At 41.3% G+C, this 22,225-nt stretch overlaps 1 protein-coding gene across 1 annotated transcript; it reads left to right on the top strand.

Moving 5' to 3' along the window:
* Nucleotides 1-79: 79 nt before the first annotated feature.
* snap91b (synaptosome associated protein 91b) lies at nucleotides 80-22,090 on the top strand. Its single transcript, XM_054618888.1, has 22 exons — nucleotides 80-209; nucleotides 5,509-5,651; nucleotides 6,167-6,242; nucleotides 6,987-7,089; nucleotides 7,249-7,342; nucleotides 7,446-7,557; nucleotides 7,653-7,759; nucleotides 7,881-7,922; nucleotides 8,396-8,469; nucleotides 8,659-8,664; nucleotides 9,217-9,229; nucleotides 9,326-9,450; nucleotides 9,981-10,054; nucleotides 10,223-10,237; nucleotides 10,821-10,991; nucleotides 12,365-12,463; nucleotides 15,608-15,673; nucleotides 17,859-17,945; nucleotides 18,374-18,435; nucleotides 19,490-19,567; nucleotides 19,681-19,793; nucleotides 22,042-22,090. Exons 1-21 carry the CDS (start codon nucleotides 80-82, stop codon nucleotides 19,765-19,767), a joined length of 1,764 nt encoding a protein of 587 aa, XP_054474863.1. The 3' UTR covers nucleotides 19,768-19,793; nucleotides 22,042-22,090.
* Nucleotides 22,091-22,225: the final 135 nt, after the last annotated feature.

Raw genomic sequence — 22,225 nt, 5'->3', positions numbered from 1 at the left:
TGGTCACATTCATACATTTTCCTTCATCGTCCCTGGGTGAAATACATTCCTGAAGTGGTCGATTCAACGGAGAGAGAAAATGTCGGGGCAAACGCTCACGGATCGCATCGCCGCTGCGCAATACCAGCTGACGGGATCAGACATGGCCCGGGCTGTCTGCAAAGCCACCACTCATGAAGTGATGGCGCCCAAGAAAAAGCACCTGGAGTGTAAGTGTGGTCCTTCTTCCTCTTTCCTTTATGCACATGGCTGGCCTTATACAGGGCCCATAGCCTCACACACCACATCCACCAAGACCACATGCCCTTACTGGGATGTAATTATGGCATCATCGTCCTTTCTTAATTCTCTAAGCTTTAAATGGGTGTGGTGCCTTAAGGAATTGATGCAGCCATGGTGGTAACCCCCCTCTGGTGACCTATTGTGTCAGCCTCCCAGTAAAAATGATGGAAACCCAGAGGGAGAAAGGGAGAGTGTAGGAGAGAGGGAGGGAGAAAAGGTCATATTTTAAGCTAGAATGACAAGTCATCCTCAGAACAAGGCCATTCAATTTCCCTTTTGCATGTGCTCCTGCAAAACCACTTCCCTTCACTTCACATTGAGGATTTACTGTACCTGCACTGCTAAAGACCTCCAGGTCTGGTTAATGAAGGAAGTGTAATTGTTACACATATTAAATTAAAATGTAAATTCCAAGGTAATGCTGCCGGAACGTGGCCAAGAGACCAATTCGGGTTTGCTATAGTCTATCAGTGAGTTTAGGCCATAAAGTCATAGCTGAATAACATTATCAAACCTCACAGCTTTATTGACACATCTCCAGATGACAGCAGGGGCCACCTTATGACAACTTGTGATTAATCACTGTCATCTACTGCAAATAGTGAGTCAGGCCGGAGCAATGGCGTGGCGCTGCATACGGATGACGGGCTGGTCTGAACGGTTCTCCATGTCTTCCCTTTTTTTTGTGTGTCCGTCTGTGTCTGTGCAGACGCCGGACAGGTCTGGTCCTGTGTCTTGGGGTAGGACCTTATATCTTGTGATCCGCTCCCCTGCTGAATAATTTAATAATCAGCCAATGACTGCCTTGCATTATTTACACAGCCAAAGGTGACAATGCTAATGCTAGCAGTGCACCAGAGACCATGGCTGCCTCACTCTCTCTGCTGTGTGTCTCGAACTTTTGACTGTTCAGACTTAAACTGTCACAAGCCATGACCTCTTCATCAAACTAAGGGAGACCGACTCTACTCACCACAAACACATTGACATATTCTTATACACAGTATTTGTGAGAAAATACAGCTACAAATAGAATACATAGTAAACACAAATATGGGTTTTTAGTCTATGAGGTTATGCTGTATCAATTTCTAGGGCAATTCAACAACCATCTTGTATGTAGGCTACTCAAAAAAAACCTAAATGTTCATGATACACACCCACACACACACACACACACACACACACACACACACACACACACACACACACACACACACACACACACACAAACACACATATACATAAAAAACAATAGGTTGAGGTTATAGGTCGTATTTTTTCCTTTGTCACAGTGTGACACCGACACAGTTTGTGACCCTTGGGGTGGGCGTGTGTATATTGTCCGAGGCGGTTGTGGTAGTGGTGGTGGTGCAGTGGAGTTGCCATGGCAACAGATTGAGAGTGTCGGGGGATGGCACTGTAATGACACAGGGCAATTGTAGATTGAAGAGACAGTCATAAATGACTGTATATTTGCTGTATAACTGGAACCAATACACTGATTGTATTAGTAATGGTTTCTCAGTGCAGATAAATATTATACTAATGCGCTTTCAGTAGGACAAATGGCAATTACTGTCTTCTGAATGAACATGGCAAAATGTAAATGATGAACAGCCTTAAGTGGTTGATGAGGATGTTTCACAGGTGCCTTTTGACACATGATTCAACCACAAAATAAAAGCTCCAAAGGCAACATATGTATGCAGGACTTTCCTTTGTATGGAGAGCAAACTTTCTTTTTGTTTTGCCTTTGATGCCTGCATTTAATGTCTTGCTGAATGGGGCCTACAGGAAATGAAATTGTCGTGTCAAAGGTGTGGTATTTCTTGCTTTTGAATTTCCTATTCCTGTTTATTTAGTAGTATACTGTATTTAGACACAGACTGCGGCCATCTACTGTGTCACACAGTGGATAGTGAAAAGGACACTTGAGGGTGCGTGTTACAAATTTCTAGAGAACATGTGGTCCACGCAAGGTCAACAAAGCAGAGTTCACTCAACACTAAAGGCAATAAGTTTAAATTAATCTGAGGTCATGTTGTAAATAGACATGTAGGTCATGCAGAAAATAGCTATTTAGAGGAGCGGAAACAATGTACCGAAGCTAACGGGGAAGCTAATGACCACATGTACACGAGCATAGTTAGATTATGTATCCTGTCTATTGTATGATGTGTACATGTGTGACACTTTTATTGTAGCCACAGTTAACATCTATGGATGTCAAGTCAAATTAAATAAATTGCATAGCCTTAAAGGAATAGTTCATCTCTTTGGAAATTTACTCTTATTTCCTTTCTTGCTGAAAGATGAGAACACAATACCACGCTCCTATCTTTCTGTTAAATATGAATTTAAAGCCAGAAGCTGGTTAGCTTAGCTTAGCTTAGCATAAAGACTGGAAACAGCTAGCCCGGCTGTGTCTGAATGTAGCAAATTCCACAAACCAGTAACTCTAAAGCTCACCAATCAACACGTTGCATTTCTTTAAATTTAGACTACACAAAAACTGTGTGCAATAATGACGCACTGCTGTTTTACAAGGGGTTATGTCCCAAATTATTTCTCAATGGGAGTAGTAACTACCTGATGTCTTCATGTCATCGCTGTTGTAGTCACTGTTAACGAGGGAGTTCTGTCTCTAATTTTATCTGGAATATTCTGGCTACCACGAGAGCTGTTTGTTGTGCAACTATAAAAAACGATTAGCGCAGACACAGACTAGATAAAGACACACACATACACTCGCACAGTATGAGGCCTTGGTTCATTCTTAGAGCTCTCCTGTGGGCCGTGGATTACCGTCTAGAGGCTTTATTTAGCTCGGCCAATCCTCATTAGACACACACACACACACTTGTATGTCAATATGTGTTTGTTTCAGGTATTGATACACAACAGAAGGCATGGATTAGTTCCATATACACATACAAGAGGCCAGTAAACAGATGTGATTACACACATGCATAGCTATTGTTGGGTTTTATGAGCTGATGAGTCTGAGAATGGCAGTGGATAGCGCTGTGTTCATCGTGCTAGTATGAATATTAACTTGTAGCTGTGCCAGGGACATGATAATGTTACATAATCATATTTCAGCCATAGTGGACCATGTCTCTATGTGTGTGTGTCATTTTTAAAAGGCTGCAGGGAGATATAATCTTCAGCCATTTGACAGAGAAGTTAGATGAGGGAAGCTAAATGAGGGGGAATTTTTTTTGAAAACTATAAAGTAGAGGATGAAATAATTGGGTATCTTCAATTTTGATAATGTCTATTTTATTTTGTGCTAGGTAGATAATAAGATAAACCTGAATAATTACACTGACGGACGGCACTTGTGACGTGTTAGACGATGAGCATGGTGTGAATCAGCTGGTGTCAAGACAGGTGTGTATGTATGTTTGCTGTACGGGGGATGGGCAGTGGAAAGACCAGGACCAGTGATTAGTAATAATCTGTTTACAACATCCCCCCCCCAACCCTCTCTGTCCAACCTGCCACCCTGTCATGACCTTGAAAACAGCCTCACCGCTCCAACTCTTCATTTCCTACACATTCATTGTGTACAGTAGTGCGCCTCATCAGGGATAGACTTAAAAAAATAGATATGTTTCAGGGCCTTTATGATTGGCAAAAGTTCTGCAATATACCTCATTAGTAAAATATCATCTATTCTTTTTTTCTAAAGTGTTACCTCCTCTGCCTGATCAAATCATCTCGCTCTCTTATTATATTTGCGTGGCTTTTTCTGTGGCCATCTGTTTGCCTGTCTCTCTCTCTCTCTAATTCTCTATCAAAGAAGAAACTCCCACGCCAGACAAAGAATAAATGAAATGTTAGATATGATGATTATCTGTTGAAGTCAGGGGCCTGCTCACATGCACATTGTAATGGTTTCGGCGTAATTTTGCAAAAATGACTATTTCTCTTGCAAGAAATACACTGAGCGGGATTTATGTGTCGAAATGAAAAGAGTCAAAATGATCGAGAATAAATTACCTACTGTTACAAACCGCAGCTTTCATGTTGCAAATTGGGGAAGCAAAACTGTGTATATACTATAGTATGGAGTGTAAAACGATTAGTCAATTATTGAATTATTGATTAAGCGATAGGAATGTCATTGGCAGCTATTTTGACAAGTGATGAGTTGTTTAAAGACCTTTTTCAGGTAAAAATCATAAAACTACCAATAAGTAGATAACATTTAAACTAAAATAATGTAGGTTAAATGATAACTACACAAAATAATCGTTAACGCAACGTGTTCTTCAGTCAGGTCTTTTGTTTTTGTCTTTACTGATCCTGCCCCAGTATCAGCCATAACCACAAAATATAGCGTAAAAAGATAAGTTCCCTGAAGAAGATCTCCTCCTGCTTCCTTTCAACTGGCTAACATAAGACTCACTGCGAAGCTATGCCTGTGCAAATGTATTGGTAATCATTGGCTCATCTGATTTTGCGGAGAGTTGATATTAGCAACAGGCATTAAGAATAACTATACAGAAATAACCAATCTTCTCGCTGATGGTCTCGTTTACTTATGTAGGTGATGTAGAGGCATCAGTGTTATATGAGACCGTTTCATAGCCAGTTAAAAAATCCTTGTGGGAACTTTTCAGACCTCATATGAAGTTTGTTATGCACAAAAATAATATATTTATCTAGAATAAACTTAAATGTTCTCAACAATGACAAATGAGAGAGATTAGTCGCTGTCTTCAATGACGTGTTTGACCCAGAGAAGTACGTTTCTTCATCCTTGAGAGCAGAAAATACTTTTATTCCACCTTGTGTTAGACACCTCTCTGTCTGTCTGTCTGTGTCTGAATGGCATCCAGGGAGGAGAGCTGACAAAGCATTATTCTGACTTTTTGTGTCAGTGTGCGTGTGCTTGCATATCTGTGTGTGTGGGTGTGTAGGCTTGTGCACTAACTTCATTTCGTATGTACGTCAGGTCTCTTTCTCCTAGCTTAATATTCTCATGGGTGTCTGGAGCAGCTCTGCAGTGAACACTGAGCCTGCCCACTTAATCAAAGTTTAATAAGAGCTTTTCAAACTGTGTAGGCATTTGTCTAAGACTAAACCAACAGTGGACCTCCTCTTTTGTGCCACATGGTCTGAAATTTCCCTTCTATAAAACTACTTCATGTCATCAGACCTCTACACTTCCCACGATGTCAATGATGATGATGTTTCTTTGTGGCTTTGTTGCAGACCTGGTGTCAGCCACCAACACCACCAACGTGAACATCCCTCAGATGGCTGACACACTGTTTGAGCGAGCCACCAACGCCAGCTGGGTGGTCGTCTTCAAGGCCCTCGTCACCAGTCATCACATGTGTGTCCACGGCAACGAGGTTGGTCCCAGGAAGACCAATTTCATCTGGTGCAATTAAGTTCAAGCTTGAATCCAGAGATAAATACAACATATAAAATAAAATAAATTGGGGTGGAATAAATAATGGAAATGACTGAATTGCTAATTTATCCCCCAGCTTAAATGTATTACAAATGTCTTGATAGTTAACTTGTGAGGTTTTCACTTTGAAGAGCTCAAATTGCTCTTGTGAGTGCTTTGAGGGTTTTTTTGGGTTGTGTGTGGTGCTGAGGAAAGCTAGACAACAAAGGCTTTGACCACAATTCCTCAAATTAATGAAAAGAGTCCTGTGGGTTAAGTGTGTGAGCAATCATCCATGAAATAAGATCTGTAAATGCTGCTATTTGATAGAGTGAAATGCCATTTAAAAATGAGAAGAAACTTTGTAAATACGGGTGTTAAAGTGTTTTGTTGTCGTGTTTAGCTTTAAATTAATTTCTCTCCTCCATTTCCCTTGATAATGGCTTAACGTTTTTTTTTCTTTCTCTTCCTCAGAGGTTCATTCAGTACTTGGCTTCCAGGACCTCCCTGTTTAACCTCAGCAACTTTATCGACAAAACCGGCTCTCACGGTAAGAACAATATCACAGTATCTGGCAAAAAAAACAAAACAGGAAGAGATAAACACAATGAAAGCTGACTGGCGTCAACATAGGGAGGGACTAGACATGATCACACACTCAAACTCATTAATGCATGCATGCAAACAGATGCTGGAATGTCTGTCTTGAATTCTAATGTTTTATGTTTAAATAGGCTCTCATATATTTATACACGTTATCTCCTTATTTTTCATTCTTAGTGACCACATGCCCTGGAGTTTTTTCTTTTTTTCTTTGCAAAATATGAGAAATTGAATCTACAACCTCAATTGAGATGTTCTAAAGAACATAATAGAAGGCTTGCTTTATCCCAAAAATTACCATTGTGTTTGAAATGTTGTCATGTCCATGTGGGATAAAAAAAGAAATTGGTAACAAGGAAGCTGTGTGCGGGGTTTTCGCACTTCTTAATGGTTCTGGCTTAATTTCATCAAATTTCATGAAACGTGTAGAATTACTTTTCAGCTTTTTAAGGCTTGTTGTTTTTCTTGAAACAAAGGAACAGAATAGTTGACAGTGATTCTTACGTAGATTTTATCTTCTCATGTTGTGAAAAAGTCTTATATAACCTGCTGCAGGAAGCCACTGTCGAGCCCAGTTTTTAAGCTTAGGCTTAAGAGCAAAAATGAGGAGAAAGATTTATGAAATTAATTATATACAAATTTAAAAAAACAACAACGCTTTTTATATTTCTGACATCAATTACCTGTTTAGGCTACGATATGTCTACATTCATCAGACGGTATGGACGATACCTGAACGAGAAAGCCTTCGCTTACCGCCAGATGGCTTTTGATTTCACCAGAGTCAAGAAAGGGTAAGTTCAACATAGTGTTCAGAGAGGTTGTACTTATAGGCCTTTGCTTACTTACTCCTCTACTTTCTGCCATCCAGGCTTTTTTTAAATGTATTGTGCTATGTCCAATGGCTGTTCTCATCCCTGCGGAGCCTCTAACACTCTGTTGTATTATTTCAGTGCTGAGGGTGTGATGAGGACCATGACCACTGAGAAGCTGTTGAAAGGCATGCCTGTTCTGCAGACTCAGATTGACACACTCCTGGAGTTTGATGTGAGTCGGACTTTGGCTTGATATCTGAACCTTATTTTAACAGAGCCGTGCAGCAACACCAGACAAGGCTTCCAATTCTCACATGTTCTCTCTCTTCTCTCAGATTCATCCCAAGGAGCTGAACAATGGGATCATCAATGCTGCATTCCTGCTTCTCTTCAAGGACCTGGTCAAACTGTTTGCGTCCTACAATGACGGAGTCATCAACTTATTAGGTCAGTGGTCCGGGAGTATCTTTCATTTGGCATCACAGGGTTAGAAAATCATGCAATGCAGAGAATCTGAACCTGCAAAAACTCTTGTTTTGCAGAGAAATACTTCAAGATGAAGAAGAGTGACTGCAAGGAGGCCTTGGAGATCTACAAGAGGTTCCTGACCAGGGTGACAAAGATTGGAGAATTCATGAAGCTGGCCGAGGTAAGAGGCAACAAAGAGCCCTTAAAACCACCTTCATAATGATGCATATACGTCATGACGAAGCAGTGTGGGGACTGTGAAGTGTGGTAACGCAGATTTTAAACTCCGCTTCCTTCAACAGACAGTCGGAGTTGAAAAGAACGACATTCCTGACATCAACTACGTAAGTTAAAACACATCAATCTTTTCTTTTTTCCTGGAAGGATTGCGAAAGAGAGTGTTAATGCACATAAATACCACTCATCCCACCCCACACACACTCAGAAACACCCACGACTCACCCACGATAAATCTCCCCACCCCAGTGTCTCCACCCGGGGGTAGTAGTGGATCTAGCAGACTCAGACGACGAAGACTGTCCTTTTACACCTCTCGAAGACCCGGTAACCACAGAAACACAGGGTGCCCTGGCTGAGTGCCTGTTTACAGGATGAAGTGTCGGCATGTTGATGCTAATTGAACACAAATCACAAGTGTGTGTTTATACATGCATGTGGGTATTGCAGTGTGATTTGCCACTCTTATTTTTAACCAATTTCTTTTTTTAAACATGGACTTTCAAAGCCTGACATTGCGATGCAAGGAGCCAAGTGGAAACAGTTATGTATTCATAACTCCACTTTTTTCTTTTTTCAGGCTCCCAGCAGTATTCTGGAGAGTCTGGAAACACACATGAACGGACTGGAAGATGTGAAGGGTGGAAAGAAGGGGTAAGACAATTTCAGTTTGTGTGCTTCTTATGACACTCTGTGTGGGGATTAGAATAATTGTGATGAAAAAACAACAAAGGTAGAAGAAGTTGAGATCTGAGAACAGGCCAAAACAAGTGCTATAATTCTACTATTTCCTTTAACCCTTCCTCTCTTTTATCCCCCTTTATGTTCATTTGGAATCACCAGTGAAGGGTGAGCATACTGTATGTTTTTTGTTTGGAGTTTCCTAACCTCTTAGAAAACTGTGTAGATTTATTTTACTGTCACTTCCCCCAACCCCCTCCGGGTAAATTTACAAATTATTCACATGTAAATTACAGTATGAAGGTGATCTCCATGTGAATAGAAACATAACTACATCACCGCCAACTAGGTTGTGGAAATGTGTGTATTGATGTGATAACATGTGAGAACCACATGTTCTGATAAACAGTAAGTCCCCTCATGTGTATCATCACATCCTGACATGCAATGTGAATTAGTATATGAAGTTTCTTTTTCGAAAGTTAAATTGATAAATTGCACAAATCTAAATATTTGTTGCCAAAATTAGTATTTAAACAATTGGACTTAAAGTGTATTGCTTTGGAAATGAACTCTTCATATGATCACATATGATGCAATGTCTCTTGCATATTTGTTCTTGAGATTTTTTTACCTTTAAAAATAGTCCCATTAAAAAAAAATGATTTTCTATTTTATTCAAAAGAACTAACTACTTCCTCAACTCTCTCACTCTTTCAGGTCTCCAACAAAGGTGAGCTGCACATTCTAAACAGTCCATATCTTTATTGAGCTCTTCCAGTCTGATGCACTGCTGAAAATTGGGCTTCTCTGTCTTCTATCTTTTAAGGGGTCTCCGACGAACAATGTGTCTCCAACATCGACTCCAGCCAAATCTTCAAACGCTGTTCCGACTCTGCAGCCTCCTCCTGGGGAAAGTGCTGCTGCTGCTGCTGCTGCTGAGCCAGCTGAAGAGTGAGTGCCTGTAAACTCCGTGACCTCTTCTCTCTTCTCCCTCTTTTTATGACTCTCAACATTTGGCAATGAATGGTCCTTGCAACCTTTAAAAAACTGGCCTTAAAAGCTCATTTTGCAGCAATTATTTGGACTTGGAGTATTTGATAAGCCCTAAAAGCCTTATTTTTAGTCATACTAGCATTGTGGCTCTAGGGATGTAAATTGGTCCACAACTTTGGTCCAGACAGAAATATCTCAACAACTATTATTTGGATTGCATTCATGGTTCCTAGTGGCCCCAACTGTTGGATTGATTTTAATGGACATTCCCATTGGCCTCGGCTGAAGCTTGTGTTTAGTGCTTGTTAGCAAATGTCAACCATCGTCAAGTATGGCTTCACTGAACGAAGTCCTTTAGTTATGTTAGTGTCTGATAAGAATATATTATACATTAACTTCTTTCTGCAAAGAGCAAATGTGAAAGAATTACCTTCTGCAAAGGACGATGAATTAAATGTTGTTCGCTATGTTTCTACCTCATTCTCCAGTTCCTTGTTGGACCTGGATCCACTGTCCTCCTCGGGTCCCTCAGGACAATCAGCTGCCCCCACGTCTTGGGGAGGTAAGTCTACCTCCTTCCTGTCAACTCAGCTGCTGGTTCATCTGAAAGAATGCAAATCCACATTCTTGCATTAAATAACAGTATATCAATCCACCGTATAAGTATTCTATTTTTCAGTATGAACTAACATGTATTTCCCTTGTTTTTTGTTTTTTTTGGCTTCCATAGATCTTCTTGGATCAGGTGAGTGTCACTCTTTCCACTTCACTTCCAGCCTCTAGTCTAGACTGTTGTAGTCTTAAATCCTCCTCCAGGATACCTCAATGTCATTGACTTTCTTACTGAAAAAACTGAAACAAACTCAAATCTCAATGTTTTAATTCATATTAAAAGTAGTCCTATAGATAGACTTTTATGTACAAATGTCACATGGTTACCTCCCTGTTTGTCTCCTCAAGTTGTTCTCTTTAGGCTGAGTAGTCTCTTTGTTTCCCTTCTGCCTTCTCTCTCCCTTCCCTCCACATTGTCCATTGTCTGTTTTTGGTTTACAACGGGGGCTATTTTGGTTGGTTGTTTATTTTATTTGTTGGTTATGACCGGATGGTGTTGGATTATTTAACTTTAATTTGGTTAAAACTTGGATTTTGCTTTGCTTGGTCAACTCCAAAATTTCTTTATTGGCTTTAATTTGAATTTTACCTTTGTTTTTGGATTGCTTTTTGTTCACTCTTTAACGGTGACTCAACTGGTTATTTTGGTTACTCTTTTGGGGTTTATTTTGGTACCTTTTTTGGGGGCTTTTCGAACACCCCGTTGGTGCTCGCAGAAATGGGCGATTCCTTGCTATCTGAACCCACCCTCACGGCAGAGCCCGCCCCCTCCTCTGCAGCAGCAACGCCCACTCCTGCAGCGGCAGAACCTGGAGTCTCTCTAGCTCCTCCCACTAGCACAGCAGCCGCCACCTCCACTGGCGCCGCCAATATGGATCTATTGGGAGGTCAGTGGGCTTCCAGAAAATTCTCTACGAAAGAATCACTCTGGGAAGCTCAACCCTAAAACCATCACACAAATACGATAACACAAACACGACTGCATGCTCAAACACATACAGAACTTTGCTGATTTATCACTGACAGTGTCTGTATTCTGCTAACAAAGTTGCATCATCAAAAACAGTCAAGTCTTAATGATGCATTGATGCACACCTCCATCATTTTCAGCTATTAACTGTCTAGTATGCTTACAAAATTATTCAATGTTAAATAAATAGTTCTGAAATAAATAAGCATATGAATAAATTGTGTAAAATTTCTAAATTAAGAAAAACACGAGAAATGAGGAGTAACTTTTTATAGGATATCATAAGAACTGTTGTATAAGAATACTGTGATTACTAACTTCCATTATACTTCACACAACAAGGCTGCCTGTGTTATTTGCCCAGGGAAAAACATTACGAAAATAGATTATTACTCAGCATCAGAGTGAAGATTAGCGGTGTTAGCTAGCTCCGGTTAGCTGGACTGAGAGGTAGTCTGTCTTTTTGCTCTCTGCTCAACTCTACCATTGGTAAAAATGACATTAAGAAATTAAAACAACTTTGGTAAAAAAGGACATAAAACTGTACTATGAAAAGTATGAAAGTTGTTTTTCAATTATTTATTTTATGTCACAAATTACTGCTCCATTTATTAGTTTTACACAATGTAGTCATATGATTATATTATTTTACATATATCATTTATTTATCTAATAATAACCACTTTGGGGCTCCATAACAAATAGATCGGGCAGGATGATAATTAACAGAAACACACAATCTAATTTTCTTATTTGCACAAACACACACAGACACAATACTGGACAAATACTACACATACTCACAGAAATTTCTGCATTATGGCTTCAGGCTTGCACGTAAACATACTGCTACATTCATTCTCCACATGCGTCTTGTTTGATAGGCCGACGTGCTTTTCTTTGATCTCAGTGAAAAGCAATTCTATCAAACCCTGTCACATGGTCACAGCTACAGATGGCAGCTGTAACACTCGTAGATTTCAGGCTTACTCTGTTCGTTGTGCTGTAGATTAACCCTCGCTGTAGTGCCTCCTGTCTGTATTCCCATTTGTCCATTCACCTGTCAATCATTAATGTCCTATATCAACGCGGCAAACTACCATATTTTACAGTTGAAAACTTAGTGTCACAACTAGTGCTGATAATGCTCGAAGCGTACCTTTATTTTCCTAGTGCTTTCTTTTCCTCCTCATGTTTTTTGACTCCTGATTTTCTCTTTTCATCTCTACTTCATCTGTCTCTGTCTCTCTGGGCGTCTCTGTCCTCTGCTGGTGTTTGTGTGAACCAAAGATGCCTTTTCAACACCTGTTCCTGCCACCGAGGCCTCTGGGGCAGCCGCTGAAGGTGGGGCCGCCGCCACGTCCACCCCTGCTGCCAGCGCTGGAGCTGGTGGGTGACAGAAAGTTTTTCTCTGTGTCCGTCTGTTTGTGTGAGTGAGTTCGAGTCAGTGGTGGAAAGTAACTCAGAACAGTAGCGTATACCTACAATTGAACTAGCGCTACACTTCTGTTTCTTTATTCCCATGTTTTCTATTTCATTTTGTTTTTTTAAATAATCATAACAGATTTTTAAACCACAAACGTGTACCCAACTTAGTAAATAAATAGGCCTTCACTCTTTCACAATACACTATTAGGAATAAAATAGTAAAAAAATCAGAGAATACTCACCAGAATGTATTCAAAATGGCCGCCACTGAGAGAAATTGTAATATATCATGTTGGTCACATGAGTTTGGGACAAACCATTTTTTGTTGTTGCACAGGGATATTCTAAAGGTAACACATTTGACAGAACTGTTTTGGACATATAACGATATATGTGAAATTCAATTTATGAAAATATTTTGTAAAGTATTAAGAATTTAATGCTAACTTTAATGTTTTTTAATAATTATTTTGAGGCCAAGATATGCTCATTTGAAACATGAACATTGCTTTCCAGTAATTCCTAAATGTGATTATTTATTTATGAAAATAGAGAAAATATCATTAGCATCAGTGTGAAAAACCTGATGGCAATCGGGGGGTCCCGCCCTACCTAGTGCTCCAGTGTTATGCTGTAGTCTTGTACAGACTTATAACCGGATATACAGAATTTCATGGATGCAAGCCAAGGCCAATAACTAGGCTACAGCCTACACACTTTGCACACACATCACCATGGCTAATATCATTAAGAAAATGGCCATTCACACAACAACCATGCAGCAACTACGCCCGCATAAAACCCACAAAATCTTTCACGCTGATCCTTTTAGTAAAGGATCTGAATACTTTTTCCACCACTGTTTCGAGTGCCGTGACTGTGACTGTACAGATGTTTAATAACTCACAGACCTGTTAGTGTCGGCGTGTACAGTATGTGTGAACTTCTGGTTGGTCTCAAGTTTTATTCAGGGTTTCTTCTCAAGGCTTTGTGTGTACGGACAGGAGGTGTTCAGATTTGCTGTTTATTACTGCTGGTGTCTGGAGAGAACTATTGTTGTTACCATGGCGATCGAGGACAATGCTCTTACTTGTCTCTCATCTTTTTGGCGTCTGATTTGTGCTTTTCATATTATGGAGCCTGTGGCAGTCCTTTGGTTTTAGTTGTAGTTACATTGCGGTTTGTTCCTCTGGTTAATACACTTTGAAGTTGTTTCATATTCACTTCATTTTTTACATTTTTTTTCCATCACAGATGCTATTTTCAGTTGTTTCTACTGACAGCAGGGGTGTATTGGAGCTCTACACATTCCCTCCTTTAATTCCTCTCAGATTCTTTTTCTCCTCAGCTTTCATGTTTAAAGCAGTATTATCATCATCATCATCATCACATAAAACGTGTGTATTCTGTGCTGTATTAAATCCACTGACTAACATCATCCCTTCCTCCTCACCCCCCCCCTTCACCCTACTTCTTCCCCATAAAGACCCCTTTGCTCCCCCGGACAGCAGCACCAACGCAGGTCTAGACCTTTTCGGCATGATGACAGTGGAGAATAATAATCTGGGTAGTTCGCTGGATGCCTGTTTTAGCTCTGCGGTGCCCCAGCCTTCCCCCTCCCCTTCCCCTTCACCGCTCTTCACCTCCGCACCCAGCGCCATCACCACCACCATCGCAACCATTTCAGCTCCCAGCGCCGCCAGCCCCGCGACTGACCTCTTCAGCGGTAAATGTTAAGAGACGTGTGTGGTTCGTTTTTTTAATCTCCACAGCCTTGTGCTCTTATTCATATTGATCAGCATCCTCCTGAGTCCCCCAACCCCCCCATCTGATGCTGCCTGTCATCTTCTCCTCGCTTTTGTTCTTCTTCATTGGTGTCATCAGACTAATGTGCACATATTGAAGGCCCTTTTTTAGTTGGCTGCTGTGTGTGAGTCAGAGTCCTCAGCGTGCGTTTGAGCATTTTTATATATTCCTCTCTCTGGGTGCGCATGTGTTCCTAGATCTCTTTGATTCCATGCCAGACACGAGCTTCACCAAAGCAGACTCCACTCCCAGTGTTGACTTGTTTACAGCAGGTACACTATTGCGCCTCCTCTGCCGTCTCTCACGAGCTCTCCCTCTCATATCCTGTCTTGCCGTGTCTGTTTTTCAGCTTTGTCCTTGGCTTTGATTAGGGAAGGGGGAAGAAGAAAAGGAAATGAGATGGCTCGCTTGAGGGTTCGCTAAAAGCTATTGAGCTGTCGGAAATGTTTTGCTCTTACCTACTTTCCCGTTCCAGCATGTACTGCGTGCACTGCGGATGCAATTGATGAATGTGCATTATAATCAGACAAATACGTTTGTGTGTATTTTGTGTGAGTGTGTGTTCGGGCTCTAAACACCATCTCCAACTCCCCAGCGGATGTGTTCAGCTCCCCCGCCCCCGTCCTCTCCTCCGCACCCCCACCCAAAATTGACACGGGAGCCATCATGAACCTGTTTGGTGGTGGGTAACATCACATGACTGCCTGCCTCTCACTCTTCCTTCCCCCCCCGTTCATGAATGCATCGTCAGAGAAGAGGAGTAGAATCTGGGGAAGATCAGATTAAACAACTCATATTGATATCAGGCTTCATCAATGGTCAAAAATACTGGGTATTTATGTTGTTGCATATTATAGATTTTTGTTGAAACTCATATATATATATATGTTGTAACAATGGGAATTCTTCTTTGTGGGTCAATCATGGCAGTTTTACAAGCAGATACCTGAGATGAAGCTTGATCATGTTAAAATAGACAAATTATTTATAAACTTCTTTTTTACTTTCCTCTTTCTTCCTGGCCTGTTTGAAAATGCACATGGAGTCTTTACTGCGACTGTAAAATGAGTACGGCATTATATGAGACGTGTTCATATGAGTGTGTGTTTCCTGGTTTATTGTGTATTCAGCCTTCCTATCTAACTCTAAGCAATTTGTTTGGCATCACCAGCGTGAAACCGAAGGCTGACTATTACCCCTTCTTTGCCCTCCTTATGCTGCGATGGGAATGGCTAATCAACCTACTTTGGACCTGGCATGGTATGGTATGGTATGGTATATTTTGATTTGACCTGCCAGAGTCCACAGGAGGAGATGCAACAGCCGCTGCTGCTCCTGCTGCCACCGGCGCTGAGCTCATGTCAGGTAAAAAAAATAAAATAATATATATATTTATATGTAAAATGATTTTGTCATTCTGCATGAATAGTGTGTGCAGTGAAGGGAATATAACCATGTTACAGACATGCAACTGCTTGCAACATATTTTCACATGTTGGTATTCCCTCACACACGGTGCTGTAGCCATGGATGGATTACATAACGGGTTTACAGAGCACAGGTCAAGGGGTCATAGGGTGCCCTGGGTCAGAGCCACTGTATGAGGTGACTGTTGTTCCTGGTCAGAGATTGTGTTTTTTGCTTCTCATCCTGATCATAGTTTTTTTGATATTCAGTGTCTGTTAACCAAATCCAGTATACAACGCCAACACATTATACTGAGGCTTCAGCAGCATGTCATTAAAATACCCTCACATCAGTAAATTTGAATCAATGCTTATATAAAATATATCCTGCATTTTATGCTTTCTTTGAAGGTTTCCTACATTTTTTATAGTGAGGTTTATTCGTCTCCAGTGTGAACTGAATACTGAAGTTCAGCTGGAGTATATCAATAAAAAGCAGAACCTGAGAGTTTTATGGTTCACCTGCAAAATGTTGTTGAAATAGGCACAACATCGTTTATTGTCGTTTGTTTGTTCAGTCTAGGAGGAGGGGGTGGGGGTGGGGGGGTACTCAGGGGCCCATTGCCTTATAATCCATCAATGACTGTCGCTATTTAAAATTCACCTGTAATTGCATGACACCTTGTTATTGTCCTTACAATATCGTGCACTTCACAGCCACTTTATTGTCATCTTCCTTTCAACTGTTCATGAAATGGTTAATGAAATAATTAGCTGTTAGCTAATCTACACTTTTTTTTTGTTGCTCATTATCACACTGAATACCTAATGGTTATTCAGTTAAAAGCTTGGGCGTGATTTTCATTTTGACTGCTTGTCATTTGTTCAGTATCAAAGCAAAGTCACTGTTGAGTTCTGTGGATTCAAACTATGTCCACTTGTGGTTATGTTAACGTCATCACTGCATCATCTCATTTGCATAGTGCTACCCTTGTCATTAGTCCGGGGGGAATTCCTCCGCACTTTGCCACCTTTCGAGTAACCGTGGTAACCGTTACCATGGCAACATGAACCCCTGCTCACCTGGTTCCCAGTCATCTCCTGTCCCGTGCCATTGGTCTTCATGTTATATAACTGACGGTCTGCAATACTACTGCTTTAAAGCTTAACTCTTTCTTCCCCCCTCTCTTTTCTATCATTCATGCAATAAACTGGTTTCACTGTCACCCGCTCCTTTAAAACCTCATTGCATTTTTCTCTCCCTCTCTCTCTTTGGCATCTGTGCATTTTACTTTCCTCTCTCTCTCTCTTTCTTTCTTTCTCTCTCTCTCGTTCTCTTTCCCTCACTCTCCCTCTCCATCTGGCTCTTGGGCTGGCTCATTGCTTGCTTCCTGCCATTTGATTGGGTGAGTCTCCTTGCTCTTTAACACGCTAATTTCCCACAGTGCACTGCTGCATTGCAGTGGTGAGGTGCCAGGCAAGCTCAGTTGCACTGTCCCTTCAACCACGAGATGTTTGACGCTTGCAGAGAGTGTGTGAACTAACAGTTTTATTTAGTGCTTCTTTAGCTATTAAACCAGCTTCACTGTAGCTGCAGTGCTTTTGCCCTCATCATAATTTCATTTTTGCTGCAATCACATACAAACAGTAAAAGCCTCGACATAATTCAAATTGACCAACAAGCACTGAAAAATCTTGACATTGTGCATGTTGTTTTGGTAGTGCAATGTGCTACTATTTGTCAAATATATGGTCACAAATTCTGTTTTATATACAGTTCTTATTTCCGATTCCCACATTACAAATTACCATAGTAGCAGCCAACCTGACAGATGTCTCCTCTAGCAGATTACACACATGCAATAAAAGTAAAACTATTTATCATCATCATATTACTCTGAAATTGTCTGATTTACTATTTGCTGTTGATGCAATTTAATTTCTTATTTGATAGTATTAACCTGCTCTCCAGCTCACATTCCAATGCCCCGTCTCTTCTCACTGTTGTCATGGAGACATCTATCGGTTGTCATGGTAATCCCCAGGCTGCTAGTGTGAGGATCCCTTGCTTGGAAAGACGCTAATATCTCCCTCCTTCTCCCTCCTTGGCCCCCCCTCCCCCCTTCCTTTCCTCCCTTCCGTAGTATTTGATGGACTAGGGGATGTAATGAAGCCCACTTTGACCCCTCAGGCGGGGGATGTTGACACCTCCATGGCCAACATGGCGAGTAGTAAGTAGTCATTTTAGATGCTGATTTAAATACTTGGGGGCAATACGCTTATTATTTGTGAGAGTTAGATGAGAAGATTGATGCCACCTTCATGTCTCTCCACTTAATATATATGCTTTATTCTAATCATAACCACAACTCTTAACAAAATCTGCCAAGTAGCACATATAAAGCTCATTCATTAAAACATGACATCTTGTTTGTTTAATCCGTACAATAACCAATGTGTAAATTTGACTGTTCAACCCGTTTTATGACATAGCATCGATCTTCTTATTAAAAAAGCTAGGACGGTTTTCTCTAACTATATAGTTGATTTAACTTATTTTGTAACCTCTTTATTCATCCTATGTGGTCATTATAATGTCCTTAAATGAAAACAGTGAGTTTGCATTACCTCCCTCTCTCTCTCTCTCTCTCCCTCTCAGATCTCTCAATGGGAACCTCAGCGGCACCTCAGGTAGCTCCCCCCTGTTGGGGTGCTCCCATGGTAAATGTTGTCTGTGTATATTAGCATGGAGTGGAGCCGCATGGCAGCGACAGACAGGGCCTAGCAGCAATCACAAGCATTGCCTTCATCTGGCTCTCCAGGTTCCAGGTCCAATCATAGACCCAGGAAACTGAGAGGCTTAGAGGGGCAGTCGAGAAAGGAAACAAGACTAATAGCAACCTGTAGAAAACTATAAGCTACTGGTTTTATTTCACCTCTTGCATTGGTTGTAAATGATTAGAAAATGGTCCAAACCAACGACCAAATAGCAGGTTTCAACATGCAATCTGGCCCAAGATCATTTTTATTTTTTATGGAATAACTACTGGAGAGTGATGAAGTGGGTTATTGTAGTGCCAAATTAAGAAGTTGTTGCTTGGAAACGGCTTCTTCTTCTCTTAAGTTTCTTTTAAGCCTGTTAAAGTCAAAGCAAGCCAGTTCTCTCCCTCATAGCCGAAAAGCTTTATTGACACTTTTGCTACTTCTGGAGATTTCAGTTGTCTTTTTGGCAACAACAAAAATGTCATACCAATCTGAAGGATACCAGCAAAAAGCTTCGTCTCTGCTCTCTAAATTAGCGTGCATGGGTAAATCAAGGACTATTTTTATTAACTATTAAGATAAGTAAGGGCTCTTGTGTTGTTTTTTTGTCCAAGTTTGGCGTTTCTGTCCGTCTCAACTATCAATGTCCTGTATTGCTAGACTTCTTTTACGTATTGTGTCATTTTTTGGGAGATTTATGTTTGTGTATTGTTTTGCAGTGTGTGTGTATGTCTGTCTTATATGTAGTGTAGTAACATCCCATCACCTCCTCTCCCTCCCCTCCACACCTTTAGACCGTACCCATGGGTGTTCCTCATTTTATGGGGACTCACCCCAGCTTCAGCATGGTAAGACCACCAGTCCAGTAACGGTCTAGTAATGCCCCCCAAACCAGTTTGGACATTACTGGACATTTATGGACAATTCCCTCTTTCGGTGGCCCTCACACCCATTAAATGGACAACATTGTGTCTTACCGTCTCTTTTTTTCATCCGTCTTTCTCTATGTAAGTCTGGGGCACCAGGAGCTCCCATGATGCCGATGGTGAGGCCAGGCTTCCCCTCCACCGGAGCAACCCCAGGAGCACCGGTAACACACTCACCCTGCATTGGATTATACACACTCTGACACTGACAATTTCATCCATAAAGGTCACAGCTGCTCTGAAAAAAAGGAGTTTAAGTGCTAAATTGTGTCTGCAGATGTCTCCCGGAGCGGCCCAGAGCCCCAGAAAGCCTCCACCACCGAGGAACGCTCTGGATGACCTCAACATTAAGGACTTCATGTAGACGGACTGACCCTGTAAACCCCCAAGGTACGTAGAAACAGAAAATTGAAAGATGCAACTTAAAGCATAAAGATGTTTTTCTCGTGGTTGTCATGTGATAGAAAAAGGTTGTGGAGCAGAATCCTCCGTTGCATCAGCCACATGTCAGACATGTTTAATCCTGCAGTCTTGGCTATAATAAACTATAATGCGCCCTGAATGTGACGTTCCAAGAAAAAAATCTGTAATGCCAGAAGACGATTACAGGGACGTTTTTTCCCTTTATTTCCTGTTATGTGAATTACTGGATACTTTTGCCTATTTTGGTCTTTAACAATACTACAAATAATACTTTTTAGTTGAACTGCTCGCAACCCATATCCGCACTAAAGACATACGCTGTGACAAAAGATCCAGAGTAGACATCATCTCTTTGTTAAGGAGAAATTATAAAGGTCTGTTTACTCATCAAAAGGAGTACCTGTGATAGCAGTTGTATAATGTATTCTGTAGCCCTGGATGGAGCTTTGTCAGGTCTTAGAGGATAACCTCTGATTATATCAAAGTGCTGTCATCAGGGTAATTTCAGTTTGGCCTTGGAGAATAGAAATTTATAAATGAGAGCCAGTTTTACAAACTGGAGGTGTGTAAACACATGAATTTACCAGGTTGGGAGCATCCAATGAAAAGACACTATTGGTTGCATTACAGGAAATACAGGATCCAGCTTGACACACACTACTACGATATTACTTCCTCTACTGCTTCAGCTTTGACCATTCCTTCCATCTCTTTGTGAGTCCCCGAACTTAATGGACAGCATGTTCCCACTCCCAACTCGTCAATTACAGATGCTTGGTCAGTGGCTCTAAGCTTCAAACCATGACGCTCTAGGTACCCATCTAGTGTCAGCTGATGACATGGAAGAGACTGTGGCCGTTTCTCAATAAGTGAACTTCTCTGTACTTGTGTCCTCCTGAACTTGTGAAACGTCATCTAGCGCGGCCCAAGTACTGTTCCAATACACAAGTTCGCATTCAGCCAAGTACGGTCCAAATACCCGGAAGTGTCCTTGCTCCGCCCATTATATCGGGGATGCATCGGAGGAGACTTGTGTGGACTTTGGACAGCCAAGTATCCCAGAATGCATTTCACCAGCAAACAAGAGACGACAATGTCAGTTATCATTGTCTAAATACTGCTGTTGCTGTGTAACGGAATTTAGTTTTAAGATGTTTTTAAGCAAGAATGTAGTTGTTAAGACTTAAAATATGCGGTCAATTTATCAAGATAGAGCCTGTTTGAAAACAGCGCCGACGTTTGTCGGAGATATGAGAGGTCCAGAGAGGAGACCGGGCGGTGATGCTCATGTAGCCCGCTGACAGCAGCCTGATCTCGGCAAGGCCTCTCCAGATGTGCCGCTGGCTCCGGTGTCTCTGTGGTTGTGGTTGCAGATGTAACACAAAACATATACATATTAATATTTTAATATTTTCTAAATGAAAACGAAAAAAGGCAGGGTTGTGTTTTATATCATATTTCGTTTTATTGTCAATATATATGACTGAAGATAACCGGCGTAGGCGGGACCGACGAGCTGAGTTGGTGACGTCGTGACGTTGGTGACGTCATCAAGTTCGCTGCTGTTCCAATTGCAAAATGACCGTACTGCGTCCTCCCATCCTCGGGAGTTTGTACTCCCGAGTCGAACTATCCAAGTCTGAACTTGCAAGTTTGCAAGTCCACACTTGACCATACTTGGTATTGAGAAACGGCCTGTGTTTCAGTTTCCGCTTGTTACATGCATAGTTACTTTTCCAAAAACACACCCGTCTTCACAGGAAGTTATATTATGGCTGAGTCAGGTTTAGGAAAAGTGACTATGTGTAGACTAATGTGACTTATGAGACAAAATTTAAACGTTTACTTTTAGTTTTGTACGGGACACGAGCAGCGGTCTCCTAGACAACAGGTCTGTGTTTGTTTGACCCATCTACCTCGCTCCTTATACGTCTACTAGATCTGAACGTCCAATAATGACGTGGGTGGGTTAATTAAAAGTGCAGTGCATCGGTTTCAGACGCCAAGGGTCACTGACCGACCGTGGGTAGTTGACGAGTTGGGAGTGAGACCCGCTAGTAAGGGTTAGGGTTTCCAATCTAAACTTAGCTAATCGTCCCCACGTTTCTGGGTTTTTCTTTTCCGTTTTCTCAGAGCATACATAATTAGATTTCACCTATTTCTATCGAGTCCACTTGTTTTTAATCAGGTCTCATTTTCTCTGCCACCACTGCAGGTTTGTCATTGTGTCTGGAGCTCTGTGGATGTGGATGTCTGCACTTCCCCCCACTGACTTCCCCTTCAGTCATGCCCCAGCTCCTTCATCCAACCAGCCGTTACATCTATACGTTCTTTGCCCTCTGACCTCTAACCAGCCGCGACCCCTAAAAAAAACTAAAAAAAACCTGCCCTCCTTATCT

The sequence above is a fragment of the Anoplopoma fimbria genome, chromosome 18 (assembly GCF_027596085.1).
Source record: "Anoplopoma fimbria isolate UVic2021 breed Golden Eagle Sablefish chromosome 18, Afim_UVic_2022, whole genome shotgun sequence".
NCBI lineage: Eukaryota > Metazoa > Chordata > Actinopteri > Perciformes > Anoplopomatidae > Anoplopoma > Anoplopoma fimbria.
The sequence above is the reverse complement of the archived record's forward strand: the minus strand, read 5'-3'. Positions and strand labels throughout refer to the sequence as shown.

Coding starts and splice junctions, on each gene's coding strand:
- snap91b (XM_054618888.1), top strand. CDS start 80: ATGTCGGGGCAAACGCTCACGGATCGCATCGCCGCTGCGCAATACCAG. Junction 6,243..6,986: donor CGACAAAACCGGCTCTCACG/GTAAGAACAATA, acceptor TTACCTGTTTAG/GCTACGATATGTCTACATTC. Junction 19,568..19,680: donor GAGCAACCCCAGGAGCACCG/GTAACACACTCA, acceptor TTGTGTCTGCAG/ATGTCTCCCGGAGCGGCCCA.